This window comes from Egretta garzetta, unplaced genomic scaffold (assembly GCF_000687185.1).
Source record: "Egretta garzetta isolate BGI_Z169 unplaced genomic scaffold, ASM68718v1 scaffold310, whole genome shotgun sequence".
Classification (NCBI taxonomy): domain Eukaryota; kingdom Metazoa; phylum Chordata; class Aves; order Pelecaniformes; family Ardeidae; genus Egretta; species Egretta garzetta.
In genome coordinates this window covers 1,012,101-1,035,190 of record NW_009258296.1, presented here as the reverse complement: position 1 = coordinate 1,035,190, position 23,090 = coordinate 1,012,101, and the positions used below count along the sequence as shown (strand labels likewise).

Below are 23,090 nucleotides of genomic sequence, written 5' to 3'. Positions count from 1 at the left end.
TCACAGTAGCAGCCAGAGGTGCTGTTTAGGAGAGCGTGTGAACCTGGCCACTCCTGCACTCCTTTCCTCTCCTGCTCCCTCTATACGTAACTGCACTAGGGATGCTAGAAGGTATATCCCTGTCTCTTAACGTTGACTGTCCAGGTATTTTTCTTGTAGATAACCTAATAGGAAGCCATAACCCAAATCCTGGTGCATTGCAAGCAATGGCCCTGCCACCCCAGGAGCCTGACAGCAAAGGCAGGGGTTGCTGGTTGAACTAATTTCTGTGAGCCTGAGGAAAGTAGCATGAACACATGGAGAAGGCAACAAGGATATCAAGGATCCAGCTGGAGAAGCACTTTTTTAGTGTGACTCTGAAGAAATACTAAGAGACATTTTTATACATGTGCTGGCTGAGAAAGATCTGAACAACAAGTAAAGAAACTGTCCCACAGTCTCTTTCCTGTTCTTGAAGGAGACAAAATGTTACTGTATGCTTTTTATAAGGTAATAGGATAGTAATCAGTGCTTGAAGAAGAAGAAAAGATGCATGAATGCAGCTCAAGCTCAGCAGGAGCTGTAGGCCGCTGCTTCTCTGAGTGTATCAGAGGTGTCTTGACTGGCTCCTAGATCCTGTGGCACCCAGCAAGAGCCACCAAGAGGGCCAAGATCTAGCCTCCACATGAGGTGTTGTCTCCAGCTAAGCTGTGAACTCAGCACTGGTGCTTAGCCAGGATCTCTTCTTTTTTACAGAGGTGGTATCTTCCTGCTATGAGTACCAGTGTTTCCCTGCTCCTTTTAAGCTCCAGACTTAGCAAGAGGTGTGAGTTTGGTGCCTTTGTCCCCTGAGACAAGATGCTGATGATCAGGGGACATGCAGTGGCTCCCAAGATGCTCTGCATTATGTACAGCAGGGCCTTGGCACTGCATGTGGTGGCCATCATCACTGTGACATGCTTATTTTCTACATGAAAAGTGTTGGTACAAGCATAAAACCATGGTCTTGTAGGTATCACAGAAACACTTAGTTCTGCCCATAGAAAAAACTTACAAAAATTAGCCAACTGTCCAAGCTAGCACCTGAACTAATGATGGGGTGAGGCTTGTAGAGTCCATAGCAGTGGATAGAAATTTTGTGGCAGAAGAGGTATTAAAAACTTTTCAGTGCTGCCTGTGCGAGATTCAGCATTGACTAGAGAGAGCAAAAATGGATGCCAGCCCATTACCTCAGAACACAGACATGTCGTCATGTTTCCAGTGCATGCTAACTCCACAGGGGATATTTGGCTGTTACATCATCCACCTCAGCATATCACTTTTGATGACATGTTTGCAATGGTTTCTCCAACCTCTTTCTTAAAAGAGCAAGTATGAATGATTAGAGGGAAAGATGAGATGTGCTGTGGCACTGAAGAAAGTCTTCCACTAAGGCCAGATGCTGCCACTGTGGGAGTGGGCGAGAACAGTGCAACTGCAGAGCTGACACTGAAGCATGGGAGAAGCATGCACACACATGCACTTCTAGCAGGGTTGGTACAACTGGCAGCCTATTTGTTTTTCTGGGTTGATGAGAACCAGAGCTGTTGAGGGAGTGAAGTGTGATGTCCGCCCAGCCACAGAGCATCTGGAAGCTCAGGAAAAGTGTATTTTATCACAAGAAAGGTGAATGAATCATAGAGACAAAGAATTGGTTAGGTTGGAAAAGCCCTTTAAGATCCCCAACCATTAACCTAACCCTGCCATCCCACCACTAAACCATGTCCCTAAGCACCTCGTCTACCCAGCTTTTAAATACCTCCAGGGATGGGGACTCGACCACTTCCCTGGGCAGCCAATTCCAATGCTTGGACAACACTTTTGGTGAAAAAAAAATTTCCTAATGTCTAATCTAAACCTGCCCTGGAAGCCTGATCTCTGATGATGAGAGACAGAAGGTGATGGAGCAGAAAGTGGCTCAGAAGGCCAAAGTCAGAGGTGTGTCGCGGATGGAGTGAGAGGGAGGCAAAAATAATGTGGTTTATTGGTGTAAAACAGTGAGTTAACAGAGTTCAGTGGTAACTGCGACAATAGTTTGAGATTCGATGGCAAGGTACACTTTGTTATTTACTGCACAGAGGACAGGGTCAGACAAAACTGTCAGGGAGACCCTCCCGTTGAGTCACGAGGTTCGGAAAAGATCCCCTTGCTTTCTAAACTCCCTCAGAGAGGAGTCTAGGTGTGGCTGGATCCAATCCTAGTACCAGACTTGGTCAACGGTTTATGTCTAAAGGATTACATATGCGCAATTAATCCTTTATGTCACTTAGCTAAGATTTCCAAGTTAGCATGCTGTCAGTCACAGATGATTGGCTCATAGTCATATTTGCATACTGACCACTGTGCTTAGGTGGGCACATTCCACAACAGCCCTTGGCTATTGTGTTGTTATCTGTCTCCCCCCACATCCAGTGGGTGCATCCTTCAGGACCAGACACAGACCAGATGCATCTATCACCACAGCCACAGGTGGTTATCACTGGAAAGAGATCAAAGGAGGGGGAGTCAGAGACGAGGGGGGAGCACACTGCCACAAGGTGCTGTCAGATGGCAGCAGCTGTCAGCTGATCCAGTGGGAAATCTGGAAGGGAGTGTAGGAGAAAACAGCTAGCTTGGTGAACTACCCTCATGGACACTGAAAGAGAGAAAAGCAGTCCCTTCAGGGTAAAGACACCTTGGCAGAGTAACATACAGATAACAATATCTGTGTTCAGTATTGAGGCGGGTGACTGCTGCCTTCATGCACCTGCCAGGAAGACTATCCTTTTGTTATGTGGGAAGAATGGAGACTCCAACACAGAACACTCTGGCTTGTTCATGCCCAAGATGACCAGGATAGGGATATAGTACAGCACCATGCCTGCAGATATAAACCAGCATAGAGACTTGGAAATGTTTTCAGTATGGTAAGCTGACTTCAGGAATAACCTTTCATGTTAATCGCATCTGCTCTTTTTTACCATACAGAACACACAGCTGCTTAAGGCAACCCTGTAGACCATAAGCTAACCGTTTCCCTGCAGAAAGTGTTTTTTAATGTCTTTACTTGATCCTGTTCAGCAACTGGTCGTCTCACACATACAAAGTGCCTGCAGCTAGGGCTGTCCTAAGGTCTTGGGCAAATCAAGATGCACAATTCATAAATCATTGTTTATTCCTTTTTAGAACAGCACTAGCTGAGAAAACTCACTGCAAACTGCAGTTAGGTGACTAGTTCCCGGGCACGTTAGAGATGACACTGTTCTCTTTTCATACAGGTTGAGACTAAGATAAAAAGTCGGGGGGGGGGAGAAAATTTCACACTGACAGCTTCCAAAAAATGGGATAATGATGCTGGTATGGATAATGATACCAGTGCAAGCAGGTAACTCATACGCATCTGTATAATTCAGGACTATGCTTCACTTGCAGACGTTTTACTAGTGACAGAAAGAGTAACGGCAATTAAATAATTCGGTACTGTGAAAAAGTTGCATTCTCTGGTTTTTTCTCTTTCTTCAGTAATACTGCTTGAGGTGTATGAACTATGAGGTGTAGTTTCCTTGCCTGAAACATCTGTTGGAAGGGTACAAAATGATAAATGAAATTTAACTGTATTCTCAACAGAGAGTCTTTTCTGCAGTGTTGTTAGGAGAGCATACCTACAGATCAGTAGGGCTAAAATCTTGAGGCTCGAATTCCCTAGTGCTTAGGGAGACAAAGAAGCGTATGGAAGTTCAAATCCATTAAGGGCTCTGAAATGTCATTGATTTTGATGGCAGAGTTCTTTGTTATTAAATAGGGCTAAGAATTTATTGGTGAAATTGCTCGGAAATTCAGCTGACTGATTCCCTTTTTTGCATGCTGTGCATGACCTCTGGTAAGAGGAAGGTTCAGTCTGCAGCATGCTGCAAGAGGTATGTTACAGAGTAATGGTGGAGGAAAACTTTGGTGTTCTTGAGTACAGGCCGTAAGGAGGATCCATTTTTTTTGTACACATGGCTGGAGCAGGTGTGCAGAATCAGAGCATTCAAAGGTCTGTCTTGCCAGTAGGTGCTCAGTCTGTTTTGCTCATCTTGCATTATTTCAGTCGCACTCCTCATTGCTGACAACGATGATTGCAATCTGGTCTCCATGAAAACACAAGCACCTCAGAAAATCTGGGGAAGAAGTCTTGCATTTCACTAATGAAATGAGATAAATAGTGGTGAACAATTTACAAAACCTAGCAAGAGAACAGCCATGATCTAGTAGAGCTGTTGTGCTTTACAGAAAATCCTCAGATATGATACTTAGGAGCAGGCTGGAGTAGGCCAAAGCAAAAGATTTGTTGAACAGATTTGGATCATATCTCCACTTAAGTCACATGTTTGTGCATGTGAATGAGAACAGAAGTCCTACACCTCCGTTGCCTCTCTCTGGAAAGCCATTAGTACAGAATATGGTACAGTATGCTGAGTAAGACATGAGCAGCTATTCAGCACTTACAGATAGCACTGTTCCTGTCTAAATGTAGTATCTTTTCACAGAGGTGAGACAGTACTTTCCAGGTGACAAATTAAAACAGTGAGAGCTCTTACAACAGTAAGTCCATGCATGACAAAGGATAGTAAATCCAAGGGTTATGTCTTAAAAGGGTGAAGTGACCAAGACATGTTCCAGTTTTTCAAAGGACTGTGGGTTTCGCATATGTGCTTCTGCACTACCACAAAGAAATATATATGCATTGGTTTTAGACGTGCATTGGTTTTAGACGTGCTAGGTTAAATCTTGCTAGCAACACAGAGCTCTGCATGAGCTAATTAATGGTGTTTTCCAGGCTACTGGAGAAATAATCTCAGTACCTCATTTCTTCCCAGGAGGAAATTGGTAATGTACAAAGTTGTGAGTGCCATCTTCCAAATTAAGGAAGTGAAGAACTGTGTGCTAAAACAGTTGAATTATTTGCCTGGTCTTTGCTGCTGCTTTTCAGACAAATGCAACACATCAGAGTTGCATCACTTATAGGATAGGCTGTGAAGACAGTCAGCTGGTAAAGCACTTTGATATCCTAGCACAGAATATGATGCAAAATTGCAAGCTACTTGCTTTTCTCTTCCTAAAATAAATTAGTAGTAATCTATTTTTTCCCTTTTTCAGGTCCCAAATCCAACGCTATTTCAATCTGGCTCTGTTTAGCAGCAGCACAAAGATCATCAGTATGTCTCTGTCAATGATAATTGACCTGTAAGCACGGGCAGGGTTCTGAATGGAAGGGCAGGCTTCCTTGAGCCAAGCAGTAAATCTGGCAGCATTGGTAAATCAACTTTACAGTGGCGAGGCTGAGACACAGTTATACAAACTGCTGTCAGAATTGCATAGTGGAGAACAAAACCACCACTCCTGGCAGCTGAAATACACTACTAAGGTCTTTGTCTTTGAGTGTCTGTCCAAGCACAAGACACGCTGCCATCTGAAACAACAGCATGGCACTTGGTAAGTGCCAACCATCCAAAACCACAGTATGTGCACTCAGAGAGGTTTCACTGCCTATCACCCTGTTTGAATGGCCGTAAGCACCACCACAGAAGGCCCAGAGAAGGAAAAAACAAAAACAGAGCAAAAGTTTCCAGCACCCTGTCTCTAAGGGAAAGCTAGAAACAGTGATCAGGGATGGAAAGGGTTTTTAATGTTGCAAACACTGAAGCAATCTCTTTCCTCCTCCCTGCTTAGTTCAGGAAAACAGGATTTTCATAATGAGAAAATTATCATAAAATGGTGTCGGAAAAAATGAAATCTGATGTTTAGTCATAGACATTTCCTTTGAGACAAAGCCACTTGCTTTCATGTCAACTTTCCACTGGCAGGGAGCTGCTGTGCAGTACCAAGGCTCCGCCATCAGATGGCAATGCTTATTTATGCCAAACTACTGCAAAATTGGGGCCTGGCAGCTCTTCAGGGACCCAGAAGCTGGTCTGGGCAGCCTCATGTGTCTCTCCCTTCAAAAGAGGTCTTAGCACTGGTGGTGCCTAAGTGAACGGAGTGGAACAGAAAGGCTGACTCTCTTCTGTACTTGTGGAGAAGAGATTGATGCTGTATTTCCAACCTACCACTAATACCAAATTACAATTTAAATCCTACTGGAGGTGGTGTACTCACTACCCAGAGGTCCCCACTCCTGCTCACTGAATACTTCTCACTCTCCCACAGCTGTGTTGGTCCTCCCCGTCCTGTTCCTTCCAGGCAGGCTCCAGTGGTGAGTGAAGCTGGTTTAGTAGCACAGGATTAGACTTTCTGCATTTGACACCCCTAAGTATGGCTGTTGTGATGGCTGTTATTATTTTCAGTATGGTTGTTGTTTATTATGAAGGGCATAATTTTGTAGCAATAGAAGCAATTATTGGCACCATACAGGCAGGGAAGAAAACCACAGTCCTTGCCCTACACAGTCCACAGTCTGAGAGTAAGAGAAAACATACAAAAACAGGCATATGAGGATGTGCCTGGTTTTACAGATGAGCTGCTGCAATGCTTGTATGGACAAAACTTTCGCCATCATTCAAAAGCTCCCTGTCACTTATTCACCATTTCCTCTTTGCATGCTGCAGTCTACACATCATTCTGCAAATGGCATTGTGCTACTGTGTGCTGAATATATCACCTTCAGAAGAAAAAAAAAAGAAAAAATACCGATGAGAATTAAAAAAAAACAAACAAAAATTACCTGTAAAAATAACATCTATGGAGTTGGATAATATAATTTTCAATGCTCAAATTGGGTAAGGTTTCCAAGTAACACATCCCTAACTCTTCCAGCTGACATAAAGAAAAGATGGCAAAATGCCCTTGCACATCCTGTGCTTCCGTCAGTAAGCCCAGATCACAGGTTCAGCCATTTATAGGCTGAATACCAAAAACAATTAAATGGGCCCCATTGTGTGTTTTGTGACATGAAATCCTTATGAGACAGCAGGAGTCAAAACATCCTGCCCTCAGATTCCACTGCGTCTTAATTGCAAAGGATGAGCAAGCACTGCACAAACAGGCAGAGCTGCAAGTTGATTTAGCCTGTTTTTATAACAGTTGATGGGATTTCTCTTTCATGCCACAGATACAGGCCTAAGTAGAGGATTATACATGCATTTTATTCATTACAGGTGCAATGGCTACATAGTGCTCAAAGTGAACTAGGTGCTCTAGAGCAGTGGTCTCTAAAATTCTTCTCATTGTGCACCCCTATGAGTAAAAAGGTTTTGAGTATGCAGTCCAATATATGCGTATGTATTTATAAATTATACACATGTACTACTATACTAACATTACATACATGAAATATACACAAAATAGAAATTAAAAAAAGGATGACATAAAGAAAAAAATTACTTTCTTCCTGCACCCCAGTGGATTGTCTGTTGTACACCCTGGGGTGCAGGAACCCCACTTTGGAGACCACTGCTCTACTGACAAAAGCTGTGAGGCCTGATATCCATTGTGCCCTACCCATCCAAAAGGACACTTCTGTTCTGATTTACACAGGACATGAGGTATCTCCCCATTCCAAAGGACAGGAGCCTGTGGCATCCATTTAACCTGCTTTCTGTACGTGGATGGCTGCAAGCAAAAGGAGTTCATAGCTGAACAGGACCTAAAGTGCCATTGCAAGACTGGCACCTAAAGATTAATAAGCTCCTGGGATCCCACACAGCAAATAGTACAGGTTTTGAGGGACCAAAAGGTGGACAGTGTGTGACCGCTTGTTTATGAGGTAGTTACGCATTACAACAGTTCCGTGCAAGTGTTTTTTAATGGCCTTTTGGGGAATGCTTCAAACTGAAATTTAATGGGTCAGTGCTTTTAGAAACAAAAGAATGAGATGAAATGAAATAAAAATAGGCATTGAGGAGGGAAAAAGAGAAATGGGAAAGGATGAGGACAGAGCAAGAAAGGAAGAAAAATGTTATGTCAGCACTTCAGAACAGGAACCAGTGCTGCTTTATGAAAGCTGATGTTCACAATAACTGAAAATTTCACGGCAGTTTCTCCAATGTTAATGCTGTCTTTTAAGATATTTTTTGCAGCTCTGCATGAGAACTCTACTTTTCCTAATTTTTAAATAGTGCTTTTTTAATAATATAGTCTTCAGCTCCTAAACTTGAAAACATTGATATTTAACGACATTTTATCTAATTATACTATATTATTACCTTAGTAGTACCAGGGTAATATCAAGGTATTACAAAGGTAATAATATAGCATAACTAGAATGAAAAAAATATGCTTTCTGATAAACTGCTGAGACATTCTTACTGTTTGACTTCCTGAAAATCAATTATTGATTAAGTTCGTTTAAGGAGTCCCTGACCCTCTTCCCATTTTTTGTTGCGCAGAAAGAACTTTCAGTAGCAAATGTCTCCCTGGGGTCAAATTCTAACTGACCCACAAAAATCATAGGTGGATTTTTTTAGTCAGGGGTTTGAGCATTCAAGGTGAAAGACAATGAGTTCCCAGCCCTACTTCAGCTCAGCCTAGTTCTCATGTTAACATCTATGCACCAACTCCTGCAAGCCCCACATCTCAGGCAAGCTGTGAGGCACCTGCTGGCATCTGCCATGGTGTCTTATGGGAGCCATTTTGGTCCAGCCGCATAAGCCTAGCTGAACAGTTAGAACTGGTATAAGATGTAAGGCTACACCCATTTCAGGTTCTAACAGTCTTAAGGCTTTTCAACTACAAACCTAAGACTACTCAAGCAGCCCTTTGCTTTCTAGGAAAGACAGTTTATCAGCATTTGTCTGAAGCTTTTTGGATCCCAGTTCTGAAAGTAGCTTGAAGGCCGCAGTGAGCACCAAATCTTAACCCAAATCTTATCCCAGCCAATAGCCTCTGCATTGCCTAGATTATATCATAGTTGTTTAACCCAAATCTGACATTTATGCAGTGTTAAGTGATCCCTTTATACAGAAGCATAAAGGTTTGCCATCTGGGCCCTATTATCACCAGTCTTACATTAGGCTTGGGACCCCCTTCCAGACCCGGCATTATTCATAGTTAATCGTTGCCCTTGGGCCCCAAATTTAGATTAAATTTAGCCAGATCCTTATTTACCCCAGAAACCACTTCTGTCTCTACCTAGTTTGTCAGTCTTCTTTATGATAAACTTTAATCTCAAACCTAATCTCAATTTTAGTCACAACCCAGTAAAGACTTGAATCCCTAGATCCACTAACTATGTGGAAGGTTTTACCACAGAATAATCTGCCCTCAGCCTTAAACCCAGCTTCTCACAAGGCCAAATCCTAAACCAAACATTAATCATGGTCTCAGGCATCCAAAGGCTGCTGCCAGGTTGAAATTCAAATGTAGTTACACCTAAACCAGGATCAAGTGGTCTTTTGTTCACTAAGCTGTAATTGAGGTTTGCAGGTCACCTATTAGCCCCATTCCAAATCCCAGACATTGCCTGGTGATCCCTGCCATCCCCCAAACTATTGTAAGCACTGCATCCCCCACAAAGCTCAGAGCTAATCTTAGCTAACCGGATCATTCCTGTCCAATCCTAAATGCAACCCACTTCCCAGCACTCTCCTGAAACTTGGACCAGTGCTGCTTCCACACCAGACTGCAATCTAGCCCCGCAGTCCCTACCACTGTCAGAAGTAATTACAGCCCTTTGGCCAATGACAGACCATACATGCATACCCTAACCCCAACTGTAGTTCTAACTCCAGAGGCTGAGCATACCCATTTCGCAGGCTTGCCTTCAAAGAGGAAGGCAGCTTTGATGTTCGCACACTGTGGTGTGGATTTGGGATGTTGTTACGCTGTTTGTGGCACAAGCCCTTAGGTCTGTTGACCTGACATGGTGCTCCTCCCCAGCACTGCACACACACTGCGTGGGCATGCAGTACCTTCTCAGCAGCTTGTCTCGCTCCTCAGGTGGAACCAGAAGGGCTCTTACCCTTTTGCATGGCCTGTGTACGTTTTTAAAACATGTGGCTGTCTTATTCTGGATACTTTCTGAGCTTGCAGAAACTGTGCATGGCTGCAGAAATTCAGACTTTCACAAGGAATGAAAAAAAAATGGTTATAAGAGTTGTAAAAAAAGTTTGAAAACATGATCTGAACATAAGGAGTCACTTCCCTACAGTCTGCATGAAGCTTAAAACAATGATAGTTTGAGGCTTGGAATAGGCTTAAATAGTATTTTTAGACATTGCACTAATCAACATGGTGTTAGCTGAAGGAATGTAGACACCATTAAAGGATGGACTCCAGCAAATCTTGCTGTGGCAGTTTATAGTGTTACTGGCCCTTGCTGCTTCCCTTCCCCTTCTGTCCGAGGTTACAGTCCCTCAAGCAGCCTGAGCAGAACCTGTCACACAGCTGCACCTCTGTGCTCCTCCAGCTCACTTTGTCATCTTTCAAAGGCCTGAATTCAACTGCCTTGGAGATCAGCAGGCCACATCAAACCCCAGGTTTTATGGAGGAAAGCAAGGCATAAACCTGAACAAAGAACCATCCACTACAGGAACTTCATAGGCAAGTCTTACATGCATTTATATAGTAGGTTTGTAGTAGTTTAGCCAAATTATTTAAGATCATATTGATTAACCCAGAGCAATTTCTTTGGTATATGATTGGATGAAGCACACCTGAAGCTAAAAAGGAAAAGAGTGTTAAGTGACAGCTAAAACTCATTGACCACCTGCATTCTTCTTAAGGACAAAAGCTGCAAATAAGCTGTAGACTGCAGTGGTGACGGTAAACTCCACTGAGTGCTTTTTTGGCGACTTGCCATTCTATGAGTGCTTAATGATATATTTAAAGTAAAAAAAAAAGTTCTCATATTTAGCCAAATTTTTGTTTGACTAATTCAGCCTTTTCTTGTCTACAACCCAAAGCAAGTAGGTTTGGACCTGGAAAAGACCTGTGCTGTTCCACATTGTTTTTCACCAATAATCTCCTCATTTTCAACTAATAGTATGCATTTAATTCACTTTTAAATATTAACAGTAGTGCCAGAGAATGCAAGTTCAGTACACAAAGGCCTGTCTGAATAAGTACAAAATTTCTGAGTCGTTATGATCTGTGGTTATTTTGCTTCATATAAACGAATTTTGCTGCAGGTATACCCTGTTGGTAGAGATTATATCCTCTACTGGAAGTTAAACCAGATTGTCAGCAAATCTGGGTGTCCTGATTTTACAATAATTACACAAATATTTAGCAAGTGTATTCTTGCTTCCTACTGAACTCCTTTTGTTTGAACGCTTTTCATAAAAGCCTTGCTATCTAAAATGGCTTGGGGAATACATGGCATTGCAGAGTTCTTTTTAATTAAAAGAGATCGGAGAATCTAAAGGCAGAATGTAAATGCCAGTGTTTCAAATTCTAATGCCACCTTTGAGGCTGGTCTCATGGAGAGAAAACAAAACAGTCTTGAAGTTGACTGGTGCTCAACAGACAAAACTGTGGCAGGAGAATGCAGGGTTTTTGCACAGCACCATGCGTACTTCTTTAGCCCCTGTTCTCTGAGCCTCTGAGTTCCTCAGACCCCGGTGACGACTACCTTTTCCTTCTTGAAACCATGCTGGGAATGGTTCATAGAGGGAGACAGAATTTGAATAACAAAGTACACACATGCTGCATGTACATGGCACAGCATCACAACAGGGAAAGGGCAAAGGGTCTGTTTGCCTGATGGTCTGAAGAAAAAGAGCACTGAAGAAGTGTGAAGTTAAAATGAAGGATCCATGAATAGAAGAAAAACAACACATTTCTCTAAAAGAAGGACACTGTTTGAATCCAGAACATAATTCAGTGGAATGGCGGGAATCTCGCTCTCACTGAATGTCAGGTCACCTCTGTACTAAAATGAATTTAAAAATCCTATTTTGGACACTTGTTTTGGAAATGTCACTCTGTTCTCTAGATCTGAGTTCTGACAGCAGGCAAATGTGCACTGCAGCTGTTGGGATGATCTGAATGAGCTTCACTGTGTTGCCAGCAGAACGGTCGGTAAAGAGCTTGCTGTTAAATTTACCTCAGATGACGCTGTCTTAGTAAACCATCACCTCTGTTCACATTTTACTTTGGGTTCTGTTTCTGATGGTTTTTGGTTTTTTGCTTATGCTGTCAGCCCCGTAAGCTCAGTCTGCTGCATAAGCTGGGTTCTTACCGTGTCTGCATCACTACTACTAAGGAAGACTCCACTGCTCAGACTTGTTAACATCTCTGTAAACTGGGGAAATAAGATAGGATGTTCGTTCTTTCCCTTAGGTCTCAACCTGCTTTGTAGGTCTAGGAGTAAAAGATTGGGAATAGTCATTTTACCTACAAAAGTAAGCAGGTGGGCTCTTATAGAAAAAATGAAAGTAAAACCTTGGAGAAATGAGTGATTACTGCTTTCAGTTTTCAAACCTGTAATTCTGTTTTCACTCTGTTATTTTCAGTCTGTGCAACAAAATAAAAGCAGAAGACTGCTGGAAACACTGGCTGCTTTAAGAGACAGAGTAGAGTTACAGCCAAGATAAATGTGCTTTACTGAACAAGCAGAGTAAGGGCTATCTGGTGGCTACAATCAACACCTGAACTAAGGTAAATAGTGGCACATCTTAAATTCTACCACCCTATAGGAATTTCAGGATTTTTTATGTATGAACATGAAATAAAAAAATAATAAGGTTTTCTGTAAAGCCACAGACTTTGAAATGAGGGATTATAATGCTTCATAAATCAGGGACTCATGGTTACCATGAAAAGTGGTGGTGTAAGAAGCAGGATATTGGAATGAATTAGTGGCCAGGTATCCACAAATGTTATACTGTTTCTCTGTATTCAGTGAAAGTCAAAACAGTAAATTACCAGCAGAAAGCTCCACACTCTACAGTAACTGAAAAGCCAAAGGTCACTGCATGATTGACTGCTCGGAATATCCCTGAACAGTCAGTTTCACATTTAATCTTTCAGTGGAATTAAAAATGAAGAATAATGGATGTAATACTTAGGCAAAACATGCCAATCTGCTATGTTATTACAATTTTTCTTTATTCTTACACAATCATAGCAGTCAAAAAGTCAAGCTAGGAAATGCCAAGAACATCCTCATGGCTGATCCATTAATCCTGGGAATGCGTAACAAGGACTGCATGGGCAGTCATAAAATTTTAAAGAGCTACGGTAAATCTCTCTGCAAATACTGCTTTAATTTTTACAGTAAAGCAGTTAAGTGAAATAGAAACAGGTCCAGTGAGGAACCCATTTAGTCCATAATGGTACATCATATCTTAACCCCTCTCTCTCAAAGCCTTTTGCCTTCCCAGCAGTATTTCTGAAAGAAAAAAACAGGGTTAAGAACTGATGTTGTCAACCATTAACTAAGTTTTGTTCACATCAGCTTTGTCCATTGCAGGAGTAATTGAATTGTTTTCTTGTCAAAACACTTATCTGCAGTTCACTGGCACAGCTGCTTAATGTGCCAGTTTCACATTGTTCAGAGGCCTCTTGCTAAAACTCAGCTCCATCTTTTCTGCAGTTGATCAAAACCAATACTTGTGTGCTCGAGCAAGAAGGGTAGTTCCTATATGGCATGAAACACAGAAATGTAAACTAAGAGAAATAATTTCATAATTTTCTCCCTGAATTATAACCAACAGAGATCTCGCATGCAAACTAACAACTACATTTACAAGAACAGGCAAAGGATTGAGGGATATTTGTCCACTGACAAAAAGCTTTTAAGCTCCACTCTCTTCTTTTTGGAGCTACTTTCAAGAACAAATCTTTATGAATGAAATTCTGCAATTGGATGACCTCTGAAGGTCCCTTCCAACCCTAAATATTCTATGATTCTATGACTCTAAAACTGCTGTATGGTTCTACCATTTCTTCCCTATCAGAAAAATACAAATGTGTAACCAGAAGTTTTCTTCTTGGCCCTTCATTGACTTCTCAGGTTATTTGGGAGTTCCAGCTCCCTCCCCAGTATTAGTGGTATTTATTTATATAGGTTCATGACATAACTGAGACAGGGTAGCTCCCTCTTCCTTAGCATTTACAGTCTGTGCCACTTGTCCTGCAGTCAGATCCATAGGCACTGATTTTCATGCAGAAGTGAAGTTCCAATTCTGTCAGCATGGCTGTGCACTGCTGTAAAAAAACAACCAAACATTTTTGTATCAGAGTATGGGCCCTGGGTGTAAATGAAAACCCAAGGTAAAGTAGTTCCCCAGCTAGAATTTAATACCGGAAAGGACTCTGACTGAGTCATCAGATTCAGTTTCCTCATAGCTACCCACCATGGATAACAGTTGTCAAATGCAGAACCATCTACAAACACCTGCTCTGACACCAGCCTACACCACAAGCGCATTTCTAGCTTTGAGTGTTCAACAGAAAGATGATGTTGGCAATGGGCACAGATGATGTGCTAGCTGCATGCAACAGCAGAGCTCCGTGAAAGCCAAAACCACTCACCTGGCCTCGTAATGCAGACCATACCCTGTGCCGTGGAGGAGGAAGGACAGCCCATCTGACTCCCACTGAGAGACCTGGACAGCAAAAAACAGAGTGGATGAGAGAAAGATAAAAAAACCCCCTAATTATAATGTCACATGACTGAACAAGGAAAATTCATGAGCATAAACACAACAGAGATGTCAGTTTCACTAATTCTCTCATACAGCAAAGAATGTATATCTCATGAAGTAGGCTAAGCAGTGGAAAAACAGAGGGGCAGGCAGTGGTGTGAGGTGCCGAGGCTTTGTTTGAATCCAACCCATTAACTTCAGCGTTTGCAACGACTCGCTACTGACATCTACGGCCACTCAGAGGGTTGCAGGAAAGGGAATGGCCTCTCAGCGTTCAGATGAGAGGAACCATATACAGAGGCTTCATATACATCACACCCTGTGTATGCATCTACTATCAAACAGCAGGGAGAGGCTAGCAGAGGGCAGACCCGTACCCACCTCCCATTCACACCACTGCTTCTGTCTGGAAAGGAAACAGCAACGTGCAGACCCGGTGTGAGGACGTGACAGAGGTACAGCAAGAGTATTTAGAGAGGAAACCATTTACTACCTGAGGAAACATCATCGTGACATCCCATTTTGTAGCAGGCATTCAATTCTTAGTGAAAAAATAGACTTCAGCTTGTGAATCACAATAGGCATTTTACTGACTGAAGAATATGAACGTGAGAGCTCGCTCATTCCACATAATTATCCTGTTCAGCCTTAGCTCCTTCTGTTGAATGGCCAGTTAGCCCTCAGGAGGCAAGGAGTACAGAGTATCCTTCTTCTCAGTCCAAGTCTAAAATCCACAGTCCCTACCTGCTCTTTTGGCCAATCAGAGCAGAAAATTTGGCTAACCTTGCTCGTATCTTCTTCCATCCCTCGGAGTAGCTTCTCAGTCACCACTGGGTGCTGGGAAGACGTCAGCTCCGTTCTTTACCTTCCTTCAAGTTCCTATTCCATTAAAACCAAGAGAAAGCTATGAGGGGAAACACATTAGGAAAGCTCTTTATACCTTTTCCAGTGACTTTTTCTTCTTTCCACAGGGGAGAAAAGACCAGGCCTCCAAAAGTCCAAATCTGAATTCAAAGTGTTGCCCAGCTCTAGCGGAGACAGACAATTTTTGTGCTAGAGAAACACAGGGGTGCTTATCAGGGAGATGTGAACTCAAACATGGAAGGAAATTTGTGAAATGCTACCGGGGACTTCGTAAAACACAGTGTTGAGTTTTGTCTGTAGGCAGCAAGTTTTGAAATCTTTTTTTGTAAAGTCATTCATTCAATTCACATCCATTAATGAAAGAATTGTCCCATACACATCTGTGGTGCTTATTTTATAAAAAAATCCGATGTTCAGAAAAGATAAAGAGAAGGAGGAAATGAAGACATCACAGTGTCATTGTTTATGGAAAGAGAAGCAATGAAAAGGTGACATTCAGAGCTGTAAATCTCCATTTGCCAGAGCTGTGCCTTACTATATCAGGATTTAGTTTTGACACAAACAAATGATTATAACTCTTGCTGGAATAAATATGTAGAAACTTTGCATAAGCTAAAGATTTTGAAGCTTTGCTCTCATATCTTCTTACAGTACCTGCAGTACAATAATACTGCTTTAGTGCAAAATATATTTTAATCTATTTGTTTATGTTTTTACTCTTACACCAATTAAAAATTGATTCAATAGTGGCATTATATTCACACAGCATTTGTGTGCCTCCGGTCCCCTTGGAAGGTGAGCCTACAAGGACATCTGGACAGGCAGTATCTTTCCATTCTTTGAGTCTCTGTATGCCACTGCAATATAAACATTTAATAATAAATTACAAGTTACAGAGTTGCCATGGCAGCTGCTGCCTATTTCCAGCAGGTAGCATGGGATCTGTAGCTATTAATATGTACCCAGGACATGGTACTGCCCGTAGTTTTGTGCAGATTGTTACTCAAGTTAACACTGAACTAAAACATTACAGATTAAGGTAATTTGCTCTCTCAGTGGTAGTCTTTTAGAGCGTGTTAGTTAGCTCATGGTTAGTTAGCATGACCTCTACTGTCCATTTCTAGCAGTTCAAGGCAATGTTGCAAACCAGCTTAAGTTACTTTAGGATTTCTAAGTCTTAAGTTTTACTTGATTATATACACTATAAATGTACATGGTATATATTTAAAAGAGCTAGGAATTCTCTTTGTGTGTAATATAAACATGGTTTCTATAGGTAGGGGATTAACTTTAAAACAGAGAAGGGTAGGAAATTAATTTAGCAGATATTATGATATAATAATGAGAGACACAGAGGCAATGTCAGTGAATTTATCATTAGTAAGTGAAAATAAAACCATGAGTGACCTACACAGTGGTCCCAAGTAAACTCAGTTATGAGCATTACTTTGCTTCATTGTGCATTTTATTTGTGTCAAATAAAATCTTGCCTTCTGGGCCTTTTTTTTTTTTTTTTTTCCGCGATCCTGGGGCAGCTCAGTTTAATAAAATAAGACCGACTTGATTACTCTGCCAGCTTCAAGTCAAAATGCTAGTCCTTACTTTTACATCAGGGTAGATTTGCATTGTGTTAACATTTGTTATGGTTAACTACAGGAGGAAAAACTCCTATAAACTTTGAGGTCATGCAGCTGCACAAACCATTATACCACTGTAAGCTTTTACTTTGAAGATTGTGCACTTTTGCCGTTAGTCCTGTATTTTATCCAGTGACTGATGTAAAACACAGAAACAGCCTTGAATGGAAGAGGAGAGGGAACCAAGGACTCTCTCTTACAAAGCAAATATCCTGTCTGTAAGCAGGCAGGCAGCTTGGGAGCTTTCAAGTAAGACTGCAAGGGGCTTTTGGGATTTAGGCAACACCTGAGCAGGAGTCTTTAGGTTCACTGTTTTGAGTTTGCATCCTGGAACTCTGCCTGGCTTCCTTTTCAGTATGTTGACTCCGCACAATACTGTGCAAAGATCCTCAAGCTACTGACAGCCAAAAGTCCTTACTGAATTTTGCTTGCATTTCCCAAACAGCAAAACCTCAAGATTCATTTTCCTAAAGATTTAACATTCCCACAGATAATATATATGCAAAAATAGTCCCCTTCTTTCCCACTGAAGGTTTTTCACAAGTTGCTATGGATCATGGCTGCAAATCTGAACATATTCAACTACACATTTGGCTGTCATCCAGAAATAGTCTGTGACATCATCTCCTAGTCCCAAACTTTAAAGTCAACCCATCTTTGCCACATAGTAAGCTAAGTCACCTCTTCCCTCAAAAATCCTGATTCCAGCAGGATCCAACAGCACAAACTGGCAGCAACAAACCAATACTCAGAGAAGATGAGTCTGTTGTCCCAGCAGCAAGTTCTCTTATGAGCTCTGACAAGTGAAATGACATGCCTCCTATGTAAAGTGTCTATGAAAACCACAAGATTCTCAAGGATCATTTTCTCATGTATTCAGATCATCAAAAAGCTAAAAAAACCTCTACATGCGGCTGCATCTACTGCATTCCATTCAAATATGACTGTGTCAATTTGCTTAAGGCAAGCAGGGGCATTCCAGGGATTTCTCAAAGCATCCTGGATTCCCTATAAAATATGCTTGTGTAGTCTTACTCTGTTGACTGAATCCTTAAAATGGAGCTTGTGGGAATAACAGAAACCTTCCCCCAAGCTAAAATTATATCACTGGGACTGCTCACCTATTCAAAAACCGCAGGGCACTGGGTCTTATCTACCACCTATAAAGCCGGTCCCCACCCTACATGACCAGTGAGGTCCAACGGGAAATATCTCCTGTCCTTGACAAGTGAGTTAACCAGGTCCTCTATCAAAAAGGCAGATTGACAAGTATTTCTGAAAGAATATCAGAGACTAAAAAAAGCCTGTGTGTCAAGCAGACTGACACCTACTTTCCAGTTTTCTTACTTTTGGTAAGATTGTTGAAAGCTCAAACTCTTACAGTATCACCATAATCATACATATCCCCCAGTCATGCTTTTCACCCATGAGTACACCAAAATAGTCTCAGGAATGGTACCAGGTGTCCCATGACTAAAGAACATTTTTCTTCTGATCCTCAGAAATAAACAGGCTTCTTTGGTGATACTTCTAGATACCTTTGCAGCCATTATTATATGGTATTGGTGGCAAACTTGTATTTCACCTGCAGAGTAAATGAGATGACACATAGAAATCTTTCATTGTTAATATATGGGTTTCAGAGAGTCATTACGGTCACTTTTTCCCTGCCAAAATTGTCAGCTTCCAAGTTATCACCACCCTGTACTTACATATGATTGACAGTCTCTCCTCAACTGTGAACACCAGAATGGCTCTGAATGACAGAGATCCAGGTCTTTTGCCTGTCTCATCAAACTTAGCCACAGAAATTTAGTATCAAAGAAGCACAAGGCTTATAAACTAAGCAAAACATGAGCCAGGCAGTGATAATTCCAATTACATTTACTGTTCTCAAAGATCAAACAATGGTTCATAAAGAATCTGATAAATCATACAATGAATTATATTTTATTAGTAAGGGCTGAATGACTTAAGTCTTAGTATTATTCCCAGAGCATGTTTAGTAAGGATATTGTCATTTTCCTTCTTTCTTACAAATATTCAGACACTTCATTTTTTCAAAGCAGATGGTGAATCAGGTTAGAATCCAAACAGTTCCTCTTAACTGATGTTCTTATCATTTTAGTGTAATTCCAGAAAATCTCTCTAAACTTCTAACACATAAAAATCAAATGCTATAAGTTTTGTATGTATTATATGCATGCTATAACATTATAAAAATTGTATGCTTTGCGTGTATTAATTCTTTGTAGATTATGAATACATCACAAGAGTCTAACTCATGAGAACAAACCCTATAATTCATTGATAAGTTGAAGAAAATTATCTTTCAACATTTACAGTTGTTAGTAGCAAGAGTTAGAATCAGTTAGGTCATTTAAGGCATGTAATGGGTATATTATGGAACTATGTGCTGAGCAGTATGTCCTTCTCCGGAAGCCTCAATGCACATTTTTTGGAAAAAGTATCATTCAATTGCTCTTGTGTATACAGTAACTGGTACATAATCTGAATGCCTTTTCAACAAATTGTTTTTCACATTATATACTTCCACACAGTATATTTTTTTGTTCTGAAATTCTTTGGCCTGTGCCATGCAGAAGATTCAGGTTAAATGTTAATTAACCCTCCCTGCATTCAAGTCTATTAATTTACTAGAGACATATTAAATTAGGACAAAACTTACTCTCGACTCCTGTGAAAGCAGTGCTGAATTTTGCTCTTTAATCTAGGTGCTTCGGGTTTTCCCCACACACATACACTGGTGCTGACATGATGGACTGATTGCCCAGAACAGGCGCAGGGTGTAATGGAGATCCAGCACACGCTCTGTCAGCCTCCCCAGCCACAGTCCTCTGAGTGCTAATTAAAGGATTTTCACAAACAGATGATCCAAAATGTCACTTTGAGTTCAAAAAGGCAACAGCTTTTAGTAAAATGTATACATATATTCCCCTCATTAAGGCTGTTTTTCATGTATTACCCATCACCCTGATATCTCAACACCTCTAAAATGTTTTGAAATAGAAATTCTATCTCCACTGTGTCTACTCTCTTCTCTGCCAAAACATGGGGTATGTAGCTTGACAAGTGAGAGTAAATAGCTTGACTAATTCACAGCTCAGTTCCTAAGTTTCCTAATGGGAAATGCAGTGATCATGCTGAAGAAAGCTGAGACAAAGAATTACACTTGGTTTTTTTAAACTAATTCTGAATGCAATCACCTTGATTTGGAAATTAAATTACCTTTTGTGGTATTCTCAGCCTGGTTCTGAGTTCCTGGTTCCCAGATCCAGTAACTGGAGGGCAGTTAAGAACGGGGGAGATGACTTTGTCACACTTCCATGCTAAGTTACTTTTTACATTCAGTTTCAATTGGTTCACCTTCTCAGGCAGGTGTGTATGTCACCTAAATACTGAGATAGTGCTTACTTTCCTGAAAGAGGTAGAGTTTTACATAAATCTTTCTGGCAGGCTCTCCTGCCTGTGTCCTCACCATCCCTGCATAAGGTTACTTGTGGATTTTGAATCAAATTATGCAGGGAGCTGAATCTCATCCGACTGAACATGTGAGCCCTCCATCATATTTATTTTTGGTGTTATCTGGAAAAATTGCACAGGCTGCAGCAAAAGATTTCGGTGTATTTCTGTGGCTTCTTGACAGACGCAGCTGGTGACGTGCAGGGACACAGCTGGCAGGAGGGTGAAGGCTGCCAGCAGAGCTGATGGGCCAACAGATGCATCTCAGACACCCTCTCCATCCAGGTGGCCCCAGAGGCCCCCAGCTGGCTCTGAAAACTGGATTTTGCCAGCTTTCTTCATCTTCTTGCTTAGCAAAGGGAGGATAAGTTGTGCATGCTTGAGAGGTCTGCAGGTAATGAGTGGAACTCGTGTTGGCACTGACCAACCTGCATACTTCAGGACTGCAATTATATTTCTTTCTGACATATGTGGAACTGGGGAAGTTACAGCATCACAGGCTGTTCCTTGCAGCTGCTCTCCTCCAGTTATGTGTCAGAAGCTTTTCAGCCTATCTGTCAGATTATAAAATATTCTCTAGACCCTCGTCTGCTTATATTTAGTCCTACCCTGCAGCATTTCTTGTGTTCTTGAACCTTTTCTTTCAGTTTGCTAGTGGCAAGCTACTACATATTCTTAACAGTCACAGGCCTGCAGAAAAATATTAAATTATGCATATGTTTACTTACATTCCTTGTTTACATTACATTTGGAGATCAGGGAGTGAATAGGAGGTTTTATGTGATGATTCACTCTGTTCAGCTTCCCTTCTGTGTACTAGCTGCAAGGGTTCACAATGAGCCAATCTCTCCACTGAGCATAATGAAACCCATACTCTCACGGGTAACAAATCATATTTTTGTTGGTTGAGAAAGGTTTCCTGAAAGCAAGACTTTTCAGTCTCTTTGTCCCATATTTGAATGACTGTATTAGGATTTGATCCAGCCATGGATCAAAGCATGAGTCCAAATTAAGGCAACTGTTGGTGTTTGGAGGTGTGTGGGAGAGTCTTGCTACCATCACGCCATTCGTGCTGCCTCTCTGTTAAATCCTTTTCCCCCGTCCTGTGGGTCTCTTGTTTCTTTAGATGTGGTGACTCTTTGGAATACAGGATGCCTTTTACTCTGTAACAGTATAGCTCAACTGGGTTTTAGGCACTACTGTCACAAACATGATAATTAACAGTGCAAGGCAAGCCTTATGTTCAAAAGAGTTTGAAAGGAGCCATTGTCCAGTTTCAAACTATGCCCAGAATCACGCAGACCCTCAATCAAATGCATCTTCAGTCATCAAGTATAATCCTCAACTAACATTTAACAGCTTGATTTGCTGCGCCAACAAAGTGCCATACTCACATGTAGTGCTTTTTGTGGATCTAAAGAAGAGGTCATTTTTTAGCATGGGCTGTTCTGGAACACTGCAACCTCGTAGTGTAATTGAAAAAGAGAATCTGTACACAAGCTTTAATCTGCTTAAGACTCTGCAGGATGGAGAAAATAGTAGTTACTACATAATACTAGTAACTAGATAACTGGCATGGTAATTAGAGTATTAACTACGTTTGTTAATGGCAGTACTAGTCATTCCAGAATGCAATCTTCATGTCTTTTATTCCTCTGTGGTCAGCATCTCGTGACCAATTGAAAGGTGATTTGTAATTATAATTCGTGAATTGTAAGCAGTCTAGACTCAACTTGCTAGACTGAGTAACGTGTATTTTCATGGTCATTCACTCTTGTTTATACGTATCAGACCTTCTCAAACAGAACTCTTACAAATACTGGTTTCATCTGGATTCAGGACACCTACTTAAGCCTATCCAAAGATTTTAGTCTCAGCATTTCCTTGATTACTGTAGGTAGTCCCAGCCAGAAAGTCCTTCCTAAGTATGGGTAGTGTGGCTGTAATCCTCAAAGAGGGGACCCTGTTCTGGATCTGGCTGGGTCAGAGATATTTTTTATTATCTTCCTATCAGTGCTAGTACATTCCAATTATTTTGGAAAGATGGAGATTTCTAGCAGCTTTTGACACTTTCAAAACCACTTCAGTCAGACCTGCTCTGAGAAAGTTTGCATTTCACAAGTAGGCACCCAAATGTCATATAGGCTCCCAAGTCCAATGTCTTTGAGGCTCCAAAACATAAAAATTCCTGTTCAATTGTGATTTGAGCTCCCAGCTACCTAAATTTCTGCAAGGCAGTCTTTAAGACATTTTTGAGTAGGCTTACACTGCAAGTGGTGTATACGTCCTTAACCATGAAACACACAGGCTAGGTCTGGAACCAGCACTTCACAGGTGTCTGTGAGGTGGAGACTAAGCTACTTTACCCTGGCACTGAAGCAATATAAGGCAGATACATTGCTTTCAGGGTCCAAAATTCATTACTGTGCTGCTTTCTGTAGATACGCCTACATGTTCTGCTAGCAGGCATTCACAAAACTAAACCAAATCCTTCTCCTCCTCAGGACTCTCAAGCTACACTCCCAAACTCCCTCTCCAGTGG

General features: G+C 41.4%; 1 protein-coding gene across 1 annotated transcript in view; it reads right to left on the bottom strand.

Annotated features, from left to right (window-relative positions):
• Nucleotides 1-15,368, bottom strand: part of LOC104126004 (fructose-1,6-bisphosphatase 1) — a 31,505-nt gene extending 16,137 nt beyond the window's left edge. The window contains exons 1-4 of the mRNA XM_035893968.1: nt 15,309-15,368; nt 14,452-14,525; nt 12,469-12,474; nt 3,274-3,282 (exon numbers count right to left, since the gene is read on the bottom strand). Of these exons, the coding sequence (XP_035749861.1) occupies nt 3,274-3,282; nt 12,469-12,474; nt 14,452-14,525; nt 15,309-15,368 (149 nt within the window). The remainder of the gene's footprint in view (nt 1-3,273; nt 3,283-12,468; nt 12,475-14,451; nt 14,526-15,308) is intronic.
• Nucleotides 15,369-23,090: the final 7,722 nt, after the last annotated feature.